At 30.2% G+C, this 13,477-nt stretch overlaps 1 protein-coding gene across 1 annotated transcript in view; it reads right to left on the bottom strand.

Annotated features, from left to right (window-relative positions):
* Nucleotides 1–1,372: 1,372 nt before the first annotated feature.
* Nucleotides 1,373–13,477, bottom strand: part of LOC118179404 (uncharacterized) — a 61,837-nt gene continuing 49,732 nt past the window's right edge. Inside the window, exons 6-7 of the mRNA XM_085827005.1 lie at nucleotides 10,168–10,245; nucleotides 1,373–5,885 (exon numbers count right to left, since the gene is read on the bottom strand). Of these exons, the coding sequence (XP_085683131.1) occupies nucleotides 10,169–10,245 (77 nt within the window). The 3' untranslated portion in view covers nucleotides 1,373–5,885; nucleotide 10,168. The remainder of the gene's footprint in view (nucleotides 5,886–10,167; nucleotides 10,246–13,477) is intronic.

Here is a 13,477-nt window from a genome sequence, read left to right on the forward strand (position 1 = left end):
CTCAGTTCAGTTTTTTATATCAAATCATATTTTTTTCACTTCACCAATAACCAAGTGTATAAAATTTCTGAAATCTGGTAGTCTGACAAGAGGTCAAATATAAAAGAATGGGCTGGCTATAAGAGTGTTTGCATGGTTTACTATTTGTGCAATGTAATCTATGTAATGTTGTATTCAGCATGCACAACATGAATACAAGTCAGTTGCTTTATCATAACATAAATATGAACCAATTCCAGTTACTTTTAGCCTTTTGTGATGAAAAGTTAAAAACAGTGATAAGTAACATGATATTTACAAGTAACTATTTTTAATATGGAATTTTACATTGCATAATATTAATATGTCCAAAGTAGTTGCGACACTGAGAGGGATCGATTGAGTACATACAAAAAATTAAACTAAAAATCACTAATATATTTCAATACATTTTAACAGATAATTTTAAAATTAATTGCCTTTATATATAAAAAAGGGAAAAAATCATTAATGATATTTTATGTTTATTGTAAAAATGTAAATAATTAAAATGAAATGAGCTACAGAAGTATTATTAATTTGAAATCTGTCACTTCCAATAACTTATCTAAGGTATAATCTATAATGGTATTCCACTTTTAGTGTTTTTTTTAATGTGATTAAATTTAAAAATTTGAAGTGGAATTAAAGATTTATTTTTAAGTGAATTTGTATTCCTTTCTAAATTTTTAAGATATCGGACTTGTTAAATTGTTATTTCCAAATGATCAATTTATGACCAAATTTATTATTACGGTCAGAATGTTTTCTTCGACTTTCATAAAATATGGTATTTTATAATTCAGAAAATTTATTATTTTCTTAATTTTGATGAACGCTGAATACAGCTATGCAATTAGGATGAGATATAGGGAAACTAAAAAATGATAAAAACTGTAAATTAAATCACCTAAAAATGATTTTTTTCCCATGTCGTAGTGATGAAATTAAAGTAAAAAAAAATTGATAAAAAGTTGAGAGGTTCTTAGAGTTGTCAAAAGATTGACTTTGACTTTTGAGAGATTTTGGACCACCAGTCCAAAGCATATGTACTACAGCTTTGTTTATATTATTTTCATTTAAAATCACTAGAAGTGCAGTATTCCATAGCATTCTTCAAGTACTTAACAATATATATGCCATTTAAGTACAAGTAAAATCCAGTTAGGCATCCCAGTTTTAAAAGAAGCTTTCACTGATCCTTTTCTGTAAAATTACTGTTTGGGGGACATATAGCTGTTTCCCACCAAGTCCTTCAGTTTTTCATAATTCCTAAGGATTTTTAAGACACAGTTTCATATTTCTCATCTGCATGAAATATTAGAAAATATATAATATGAAGAAAGAACACAAATCAAAATGGGAAAAATGTTTTTAATGTGCCAAAGAAATGAACAAACAACATGTATGTATTTTTAAAATGCACTATGAATCTAACTCAAAATTATAAGTACACATCACATTTGAATGTGCCAATAATGAATAAAGTTAGTAGCTGTCTCCAGTCCATTCTTATTATTGCATAGCAGATTATCTTATAAATGATTTGTATAAGCAGTTTTAAAACCATATTATCAAGTCCCTGAATGTACTTTTTAACTGGTATTTAGAAAATAGCTGCTTTGACTTTCTTGGTACCATTAGGGAACCGCGGATAGGGTCATTTTGACCCAAAAGCAATTTTGTTTCCGATTTTTTCAAAAAGTTACTAACAGAATTGAAAAAAATTTCTTGACTTTTCCTATTTTTATACCAATAATAATCTATGAAAATATGATATGTTAAATACTTATCTTTTTTTTTTTTTTTTTTGTTATTAATACTTTTATCTAAAACAGCAGAATGGGTCATTTTGACCCTATTATAATCACAACTACTAAATTTGCAATTCAACGTTTCCTAGGAATGGGAAACGCAGTCTTTTTTCCCTTTCCCAGATGCAAGCGGAACAATACTTCAAGGTCAGTAGATTGTTACTGATAACAGAAGGGCAGCTGAGAATTTTGTCCTAGTAGTAGCCATTGTTGCAGACTCCCCTCCCCTCCCATTATCATTCCCTATGAGAAAAATGCCTCTGGTTAGCGTATTCAAGGAATGTTTTTATCTTCGATATTTTTTTGGGGGGGGCTATTGAATGGAAGTGGTGCAATACTATAGCCAATGTGGTAGTCTAATGGGTGCACATCTGGTTCTTTATGACTGCACAACTGGTTGTTCACATTGCCTTGGAGATAGTTTGAGTGTACCATCTGTTCGCTTTTTGCCACCTTGTTTACACTCAGAGATAAAATTGATCGTAGGTGAAAATGGTTGGAAGAAATAAGCATAAATTAACTGTTAGCAAGACCCTCGAATATATGCTACAATTATTGGAAAATGAATCTGAAAACAATAATGATGAAGAAATTGTTCTCAGCAATGATGAATATGTGCCTCCAGATGAAGAAAATATTTCCTCGGATGAAGATACCATTTCTAATTTTCCTGTACATGCAGAAAAACCACTTTTGGGAAGAAAAACAATGTGTAAATAAATGTAAAAAGTTATCAGATTCAAATCCAGATGAAATGAACTTTGGAACTTTTGTTACAAATGATGGAACATGTTGGGAAAGCATCACCTCTGGAAATTGTTTGCATGGAAGAACTGCTCAACATAATGTTTTCAAAGAAAAGAGTGCACCAACCAGTTATGCAAAGCGAAATATTGAAAATGGCTATGCAATTACTTGATGGAAGCTACTTATAAATGAGCCTATGCTTCGTCATATAAAAAATTGTGCAGAGGAAGAAGCTCACCGGCAACTGAGAAAAAAGGAATGGTCAATAATTTTAGACGAACTAGATGCTTTTATATCAATTCTGTATGCTCGAGGTATATACGGTGCAAATAATCTAGAGCTTGATATTCTGTGGTTTAGGATCCACCTTTTTTCCGCGATGCTATGGCGAGAGATAGATTCAGAGGATTTATGAAATTTCTGCAATTTGACAAAAAAAAAAAAAAAAAAAAAACTACACGATCTGAATGTCTTCAAACAGATAAATTCTGTTTCATTTCTGAAGTTTGGAAGAAATTTATTGAAAATTCGATAACTTGCTAGCTATAAACCCTACATAACTATTGATGAACAGCTGTTTCCGTCTAAAGCCAGATGTCGTTTCACGCAATATATGCCAAGTAAACCAAATAAATTTGGTATCAAGTTCTGGCTTGATGCTGATGTTGATAGTAAATATGTGCTCAATGTTTTTCCATATTTGGGTAAAGATGAGGAACGTCCTGAAAACCTATACCTCTCTGAATAACGTCGTTTTGCATTTGATAAAACCTTTCCAAAATAAAGGAAGAATTATCACCACAGATAATTTTTTCACTACACTAAATCTATCCCAAATGTTAAAAATGAAGAACACTAGTTTAACTGGAACGATGAAACGAAACTGGAAAGAAGTACCTGAATTTGTGAAAAAAGTAAAGATGCCATTATACGATACATTGCTACTGGAGCATGATGATATAACTTCTGACAGTTTATCAGGGAAAAACCAGCAAAAATGTCTTATTATTGATCTCCCTTCATCCCACAGTTGATATCGACAATAATCACCCCCCAAAAAGGCCTCCAGAAACAATATCATTTAATATCATCAAAATTTGGTGTTGAAATTGCTGACCAAATGGCTTCGAAATATTCTGTGAAGGCAGGATCAAGGAGGTGGCCAGTTCATGTATTCTACAATATTCTTAATCTTGCTGGGATTAATTCATGGATTTTATACTGGAAAAAAACTTACAAGGAAAGAATATCTTCAACAACTCATTGAAGAGTTGCGTAGTGCGTATATTCATAAAAGAAAGTACAAGGTCAGATACACAGACAAAAGCGGATACTAATGAAGAATCTGCACAGATGCAAAAAAGGGTTCATTGCCAAGCTTTCAAGTGTAGAAACAAAATTGTAGATACTTGTTCTGACTGTAAAATACCAATATGTGGAAAGTGTACAAAATATATAAAAAGAAGTTGCACAAAATATGCATGAACTGTGTAGGAAATCTTGATTGGTAAGAAACTAAATATTTTTTATTAAATTTGTCTTTGTCTGTATATTTTACTAACTGTATACAATATGGAATATTGTTCAGATATTATTTTTTATCACTTATTATAACAATTTAATGTTAAAAATGAATAAATAACATTGCCAAATAATTACAGCATACTTTTACCATAACAACACGGGTTTTTATCAATTGGGGTCAATTTGACCCAGCCCGTGGTTTTAGGTACACTGAAACTGCTGCGGTTAAGAAAGCAATATAGTATAATTTACCATACTGTTATAAATTTTTGTAATTATTTACAATGTGTAACACGGACTCAAGCTAGTTTCCCCAAACCTTAGCCAAACAGCCCTCCCATGCTTTGCCATAATCAAATATACAGAAGTCTGTAACTATATAAATTCATTTGATTCCATTATTGTTTTAATATTACTGTTATTTAGGGTTCGATTTTGCTATTCATTTGTTGCTTTTAGATAGATAATCTCAGGGTTCATTTTGTATATAATTAAATTTATGACCATGTTTTGTATATAAATGGATTTTGTATACAGATCATTACTTTGTGTTCAAAAATGCAGATCTTTTAATTTTATACCCAACAATGCTTAACTTAAAAAACAGCTCAATTCAAATGTGGGATATGGGCAAAAATTCTTTCGAAAAACCTTGGCAACAATTTTTTTTTTTTCTACTGTTGGCGATATTTGGCTGTTTTTGTTAACCTACTGTAACTTGTTTGAAGATTTGAGTAGACACATTTTGATACCTTATGATCAAGTTTCCATATGCCCATACTACATCATATATTCTTGAAAGCTAGAACTAAATACACTAAAACAAGTAAATTGTCAAAAGAAAGTTAGCTAAATTGCATTTTAAGAGTTTACTCTGTGAGTGATTTCAATAATTTATATTTCTTGTGTACTATAAGGAGGAACTGCTCAATATCCACATACTCCTTGAGCGATTTACAGCTATTTATTTTGCTATGTATCATTATTATTTATAATAAACTGTCAATTTCTTCCTGCTCATATGGAGTGATTATTCAAAGAGACAGCTACAAACTCATAGCATGCAACAATATGCATACATTAATTTATTAAGAAAACATAACACATTTCTTCACTAATGAATGAATTTCTTTCATAGCTACAAAAGTTACAAAACTTAGAAAATCTCTTTATACTTCTAATATACTTATTTTCAGATATGTATCACTATTGACTTTCTTTTACAGTACAAGTACTTCAGATTCTGCATAAAATCTCAAAAAGTTGAAAAAATATATATAAGCATTGAAAATGCAAAATTTCATGTTTTACAAAAAAATTTATATGCCAGTTAAGCAATACTATATTCTAAGCAATCACTTTAAAAAAAAAAAAAAAAAATTTTTCATTTTTTGCATTTTAATTGGTACTTCAATATACTAATTTATATCATTCCTAATTTCATTCAGAAATATGTTATTTACTTTAGCAGCCAACTTAATGAATAGGATCAGTTAACAAATATATATATATATTTTCGTATACAAATATATTTCTGTTCCTTGAAGATGGTATATAAAAAGTTTTCTAATCATATATAAATTTGTTATCATTAAAAACTGCAGTAAATAATAATATTTACATTATAGTTATAATAGGAAGACAATCCTTAGTCCTAAAATTCAACATAAACTTGTGACCTGCCCTGATCACACGCAAAACTTAAATAAAATTTGCATTCGCATATTCAAACTATGATGCTTCCAAAAATCAAGGTTCTCAAGTATTACCAGATGTCAAAACCTAGAGAGAAATATAAAAAGAAAAGTTAAATAGATTCAACTTAAATCTTTTATTTATTTACTTATACAAACATACTTCTATTAACAGATTCAGAAAACAATCAACTGTACAGCTGCTTTTATTGATTAACGTCCACTAGATAAATTTTCTGAGTACTTAAAAGCCAGTAATGGCACAGTTTACATCCTAAAGATAATCATTAATGTTAGCTGCAGTGTACAATTGTTAGTTATTTAAAATTCAATAAAAAATTGTTAATATAATTATTTCAGAACTTATTCCAGGCATTTTATGAGCACCATTTTATATGCGTTTTCAGACAGTACTTACACAGTATTGCAACCACCATATTAGAAGTTGCCAAGTAATCCCCTCTCCAAGAAAGTGCTGAACTCTTGCAACTGTGAGCATAAAAATTCTTCAGGCAACCATGCTCAAAACAATCTTTCAGTCAAGTAATGTTGCCATTTTCATAACCATTCGTTTTGTTATATTCAAGTTTGAACAATTTTTATGCACAAATTGTGATATTTTTTGCATTAAACTCAATTTTAAAATGTTCACATGTGAAGCTGCCCTCAGTGGAAGAAAGTTGTGATAAGATCTCTGCAGGAATAATGATTAGATGTGTTTGACAGATGTCCTGTTAACAATGCCAAACTTGAGTGCACTGCCAGGTTTGTGCAGTTTTCTCTATTTTTTTAAGCAAAAACAAAGAAGGACAGAGCAAAAAAATTACAGGACGATATCGAGAAAACTATAAGTATTTTATTTTATTTATCATTTTTAACTTATCATACAATTTTATTTAATAAAGTTTGCATTTTAAATTGCTGATGTATGCTTTCTTTTCATACTCTGATAATGTTTGCTGGCTTATGATAAATATCGATAGTTTGGGAATCTTTCTAAAAAAATTCATGAAAATTACCAACTTCCACCTAATAAGTAACTTTCCATCTGTAAAAAACACCAAAGTATGCAAAGGTAGTTGTGTTAATACGTAAGTACTTTTAGACTATCTGCCATTTCTTTAGTAATTATAAACATTAAAATCATCTCTCTAACTACATTATTTTCTTAACTATAACTTTCTTACTTCTTAACTACATTAATAGGAGATAGGTAAAAGACTTCCTGCAAGAAAAAAATAAAGATTACAATAATAAACCCTTCATTGTTTTCTTTTTAATAAGGACAATATTTAAAACAAACTTTTTATCGTTTTAGGATTTGTTGTTAACTTCCCTGCCTTTCTGGCAAGAGTTTTATTTTTATTTTTAACAGTTTATATTTTCTCTGATTTTCCAGACCCTATAATAAAAAATTTTGGGTACTTTTCCATTTTGCCGGCGCAAGCGATAAAGTCGCCAGTAATGGTACAACTGATGCCAACTGAAATATCCTCACTGGTAACCTTTTACATTTTCAAAACAAGTTGCTGCCATTTCTTATCAAATTGATTCTTTCTTTCAATACTGCATACCATTACATAGAATTTTTACCAGATAGTTCAATTTTATGTCCTAAAGCCATTCGTGGGAGGTAATTAAGTCAATTAGGATGCAATCACACTGCTCACCCGATGGCAAAAATATAGAAAAGGCAAAGTCAAGGATTAAATTCATCAATTCTAATGAGAATGCACTAGCGAAGTAAAGTACTGCAGTTTTAATTTCTATTAGCTATTCGTACGAATTGAAATAATTCTTACATTTAAACTTGTATTCCAAATTAAGATTATTGTAGATAATTACTGAGAGAATAGATTTTTGTAGCGTAGTTTACGTGAGATGATATCACTTGGAGTCACGTGATATGAACCGGCGAATCAGGATGTTGTACGAAGAAAGCATAGTAAATTCTTAAATTAACATCTTTTACAAATTTATTGTCTTTGATCATTGGCTTTTTTTACAAAATTTTCAACGACGTTGAAATATTTATGCCCTCAAAATAAAAAATTCTTAGAACTAACATTTGTCAACACTTTTTATGTATATACTGTGTGTTTTCGCCAATAAAGTATACTTGGCATTTGTGGCGGCGAAACGGAAAAGTACCAAATTTTGTTAATATGGAATGGATACAAATATTTGAAACAAACTAATAACCATAGTCCTAAGAAGAATTAAATATTTCAAGAAAAGAAACAAAATATTTTTCAAATACTTCAAAACATTTTAAGCATTATAATTACTAACATCTACATAGATCCAGAAGTATGCAATAAATTTCTTGATAACACAGCAATTAAAAATCGATGACTGGAATTTTAAGATAAAACACATGAAATAAGCTCCATCTTGATTTACAGCATGAAAAGAAATCTTTCAAGCTTAAAACTCTCTTTCTCTATCACTAATGTTCAGAAAGACGTCTGACATATAACACTAATGTTTCATGCTTTGCATGGAATTTGAAACCAGATTCAACAGTGTTTTGGCAAGCCTCAGTTATAAAAATACTATCTATCCTGTTTAAAAAAAGGTAAGGGGAGGTATATCCAGTAGAAACTCTATTAATTGGAGCTTTATCACAGTCTCTGTTAACTGTGTTCACACAATCAATTTTAAGAATTAGAAAGGGTACAACAAAATTCAGTACCATTTGTGAATTATCTTCTCTAATTAATCAAGTGATTGTAGCCTTTCTTTTTAATGACTGGTCATTTAATGATCCTCCTCCTGAACAAGTAAAGTAAAAAGAGATGTTTACATAGGTTGAAGACGGAAGCAACATAAACAGTCAGGTACTGTCTGACAAGTTATGTTAAAGTCATTGACATGTTATGTTAAAGATAGAAACAATACTAACAATCAGACATTGACTGATACTGAAATTACAGACATGTTTCACAGAATATAGTGATGTGAAGCTATCACTCAAAATCATGTTTCAAAATGGATTTTGTAAAAAAACAGCAAAACAAGTTCTCAAATATTGAGTGACAAAGAGAAAGAAATAATTTGCACTTTTGATCTGGAAAACAATAAAATTTGCAGTGATAAAAGTGAAGCTGAGAATGACAATGAAACAGGAATGGAAAATGTGAAAATTAGCCAGTCTTAATTAAAGGTCATTATATAAGAATATCCTGCTGTTTTTCTTGTGAATAACTTTTTAAATCAAAAACTAGCATGATTGTGCATCAGTTGATAGAGTTACAGAAATATTAATGCCCCCCCCAAAAAAAAGATTGGGGAAGAAAGTAAAAGGAAAGTTCTTTTCTTTTTTAAACTCAACATTTCATAAAATTGCACACAAGAAATTTAACAAAATTTCATAATGTGTAAATTTTGGCACAGTATGTTTATCCTAATTTTTTTTAATGAACATTCTTCTTACCATGAAACAAAATCTTGCATGGATTATTTGTTTAAATGAAGAAAACATATTTCATCGAGTTGAACAATTCTGATGAAATAGTATGCTAAAATGTTAGAAGTATTTGTGCATTTATTTTCAGAATTTCAAGTACACAATTTCAGAAAATCTTGCTGAAAAAAAGTTGACACTATTCTATTAAATAAGTTTTGGATCATTCAAGATAGTTAGAGTTCTCACAGCTAATCAAAATTCTACTTGATTTCATTTAACTGTTAATTCTCCATTTATTTTCCTAGAATCTTCCCAACAAACATATTCTGTTTGCATCAGTATTCAAATTTAAATATAGTTGAAAAATCCTTTCTTCCCCCCAACTGAAGTTCTTTCTTTTGATTTTTTAAAATTATTATTATTATTTAATGCAGTGTTTGTTGATTACAGACATCACCTAATGTCACAAATGAAGTCGAAAGGCAAACAACAATGAAATTCTTTCTTAGGAAAATTTACTAATTAAACTGAAATTACAAAATTATTTTGAATTAAAAAACATGTTTTATACTCTAGGATTATCAGCTGAAACAGGGAGTTATCACGACCTGAATAAAAATCGATCACTATAGCCTTTATTTTTCTTTCTGGTGGAAAAAAAAAAATTTTTTTTAAACATTGCTACTTCAATGTGACCTGTAGCTGAAATCAAAATCTTGGTGACTAAACAGGTATATATAACATGGAAATGAAATAAGATTTCCCACAGTCAAGAAAGCACATTTCGGAGCACTGCTGGCCTCAGCCCACTAGGGCTGTTGCACTACTCAGTTTTAGACTAGAGATAAGATTTGGTTAGGATAAAAAAAAAAATATGCTTTAATAAGTGGGTTTATCAACTATCCAGGGACATCCGCTAATGAGGTTGGACTGTAGTTTTGAATTAAAAAATTAATTTTACCTTAGGTAGCTTTCCGTCGTGTTCTCGACACTGCTTCATAAATATCATAAAGCTGGCCACGGAAGTATTTTGTGTTCGCTAAAAAGAAGCATATGGTCAGAAATGTCTATCAAAATTTTCATGAAATCATTACTGAAAAAATATATAGAACTACAATGTTAATCTAATTATATTTTCAATTGATTATAATAATAAATGAATGCAATAACATTAATAAACTTATATATTATTTACATTAATAACATTTGCTTTTAGACCTTCTGAGATGCAAGGTCTAAAATCCTTACTCACTCTGTAAAGGCAAAAAGCCAGAAGATTTTCGAAAAAGAAATTCAGAAAAGTGGAGAAAGAATCAAATGAATTTTCAGGGAAAAACTGATACACATTTAAATATTTTTAAACAATTACATGGGAAAAAAAACTCTTAACATGAAAAAATACTAAAAAAAAGGACATATGAAATTTATTTTTAAATAATTACAGTAGCTAATTCAGAAGTCAAAACAACAAAAATCAGCGTTATATTTACAAAATTTTCACAGGACTAGATTCGCAAATGCGGTTTTGCAGCTGAAGATGGTGGTTCGGTAAAACCATCGAATCTAGTCCTGTGAAAATTTTGTAAATATAACGCTGATTTTTGTTGTTTTGACTTCTGAATTAGTATTTATTCAGCGTGTTATTGTGTCTTAATTACAGTAGCATTTTTGTTTTGTCTGAGAAGTTTTCATAAACTGTGCTTTATAGCATTTATTACATTGCTTATTTTTTAGAATCAAAATGGAAAGTAATGTTACTTTAAAATATGGCAGAAAATAAAAATGCTTTATTTTAATGTTATTTCTTAAATATAATTTTAATTTTATTATTATCAGTATTTTTATATTTGTCAATGTTGTTATGTTTGTAAAAAAAATTTCGCAAATATCCAAAAAAATTTTTTGTATATAAACTAATTTTGAAATTATCAAAATTTTGACAAGTCACCAATTAGCATTGCATAATAAAAGAACTTATATCCCAAAAAGAGAAAAGACGTTTCTTAAATAATATTTTATTGACTCTTCGTAAAAAAAACAATTACAGTCAAAAGTCGTTAATTCGGACCTTCATAATCCGGACCTCAAAGCTAAAAACTTTCTGCGCATGCGCCGCATTGACACATGTGCATAGGCGTTTACGCGTGCGCGTAAGACCTTTACGACTGCACATATGCGTGTGCGCAAGTGCAGAATACGTTCTCGCATGCGGGTTTTATGTATAACGGAGGGTATAAGCTAAAATTATCTAATTCAGTTAATGTTGATGATTGCATTGTTCCTTAATCTTTGAATTGGATTCGCTTATTATTTTTTGCAGACTGTAAGAGCAATTTTATAAAAGTAAACTTGAACTTTCGATTATGTCAAATAGAATTTCCGATTTTGGAGCTCCCAAAGGATCGTACAAAACGAAAGTATGTTTCGATGTCCATCAAACAAAGAGTGGAATTGCTGCAAAAAATGGATAAAGACATGAAGAATGTGACGGAGAGGTTAGTGAAAATGAAAAAATTTCGATTGACAAATTAGTTGGTATTCTCGGCGCAACAATTAACGGGACTTGAACAGCGGAACTTTGTAACTGAACAAGAAATTGTGTCTGTTTATAGAATTAAAGAGAAAGTATTATCACATAAAATGAAGCAACTTAAACAACTTACATTGAAAGAAATGTTTAATAAAGTAAATAAATAAATATTAAGCTTTTTTTTTTTTTTTTTGTAAATTTTTATACCCTTTAGATCATAATTGTTCTTTATTTCATAAATTACAGTTTCATATTTTTAATTTTAGAATTTCTGCATGCCATCTTATGAGATTTAAACTGATGATCTATAATCCGGAATTGCAGAAGTCCCGACGAGTCCGGATTAACAACTTTTGACTGTACTTCAAAATGTTTATGTTTCAATTTGAAGCAAGGCCTTGTGCTTCTAAAACTCGAATATCTACCATTTTTATTAAGAAGTAGGAAAGAATTCAAATGTTAATCTATCGAACACATATCTGTTAATACATTGCCAAAAAAGATTCCTCCAAAATGTTTATCTCTAATAATTATGTGCATCTCCAAATCAGATGACGGTGGTTCAGTGGGTTTACTAATTTTAACACTTTTACATTTTAAACAATATTTTAATTACTATATACAGAGCGTATTCTTAGGCCACCGCCTTCAACATGAACAAACTTTATTCTCTTACAACTAAGCGAGCAACAGCGCCCTCTAGCCTTTTTCTTCAAATTACACAACACTCCCCACCTGAACTCGGTGGAGAGTTCATCTTTCAATAATATATTCTAGAATATTCAATTAATATTTCGACAATAAATCCTGAAGAAATGGTTAAATATAACAAACATGCATACATAATTATAAGCACATAAAATTTTACAAAACATTAAATGATACCTATCAGCAAGGTCAGGAGAATCAAACCTAAAAATACAAAATACAAACATTAGTTAAGTTCCATATTATATAACAATTGTATAGGCCTTTTTAAGGTACCAGTAGGTGTTTTAATTATGCAAGATCTTATTTTACCATCTCTGCCTGGCATTAATTCCAAAATTTTACCTATTGTCCAAAGATTTCTGGGATGTTTGTCGTCATGAATCAAGACAATATCGTTGATTTTAAACTGAGATGCGTTAGAGTGTGGAGAACAAATATTGGCAGATCTCAGATTAAAAAGATACTCTGATCTCCAACGCTTCCAAAAATGATTTAAAATATCTTGATGGTATTTATATCGTTTAATAATTGAATTTCTTGACCCAGTCAAATTATTTGATGTTATTTTATTAGCAGGCAGAGATAGCAATCGTCTACCAACCAGAAAATGAGAGGGTGTTAGTGGAGAAGGTTCATTGGGATCGGTAAACACGTAGGTAATTGGTATACAATTAATCATTGCCTGGATTTCAAGCTCTTTCACAGTAAGGGATGCTCGACCAATAATTTTGCATAAGCTGGATTTTATGGTTCGTACCATACGCTCCCAAAACCCTCCCCACCATGGACCCCTCTCAATAATAAATTTCCAATTTATGCCTCTAGCAGAAAATAATTCTTTCACAGATGAGTCACTCAAAGTTTTAAAAATATATTTTAGTTCTTTATCAGCTCTTTTAAAAGTCTTGGCATTATCGGAGTACACGGTGGTACACAGTCCTCGGCGAGCTAAAAATCTTCGGAAAGCTAGCAAAAAACTTTCAGTGCTGAGATCAGTTACTATCTCTATATGTAAGGCACGAGTGACCGC

This window comes from Stegodyphus dumicola, chromosome 11, assembly GCF_044657685.1.
Source record: "Stegodyphus dumicola isolate Sdum_Otavi_A_Nest chromosome 11, ASM4465768v1".
Taxonomy (NCBI): domain Eukaryota; kingdom Metazoa; phylum Arthropoda; class Arachnida; order Araneae; family Eresidae; genus Stegodyphus; species Stegodyphus dumicola.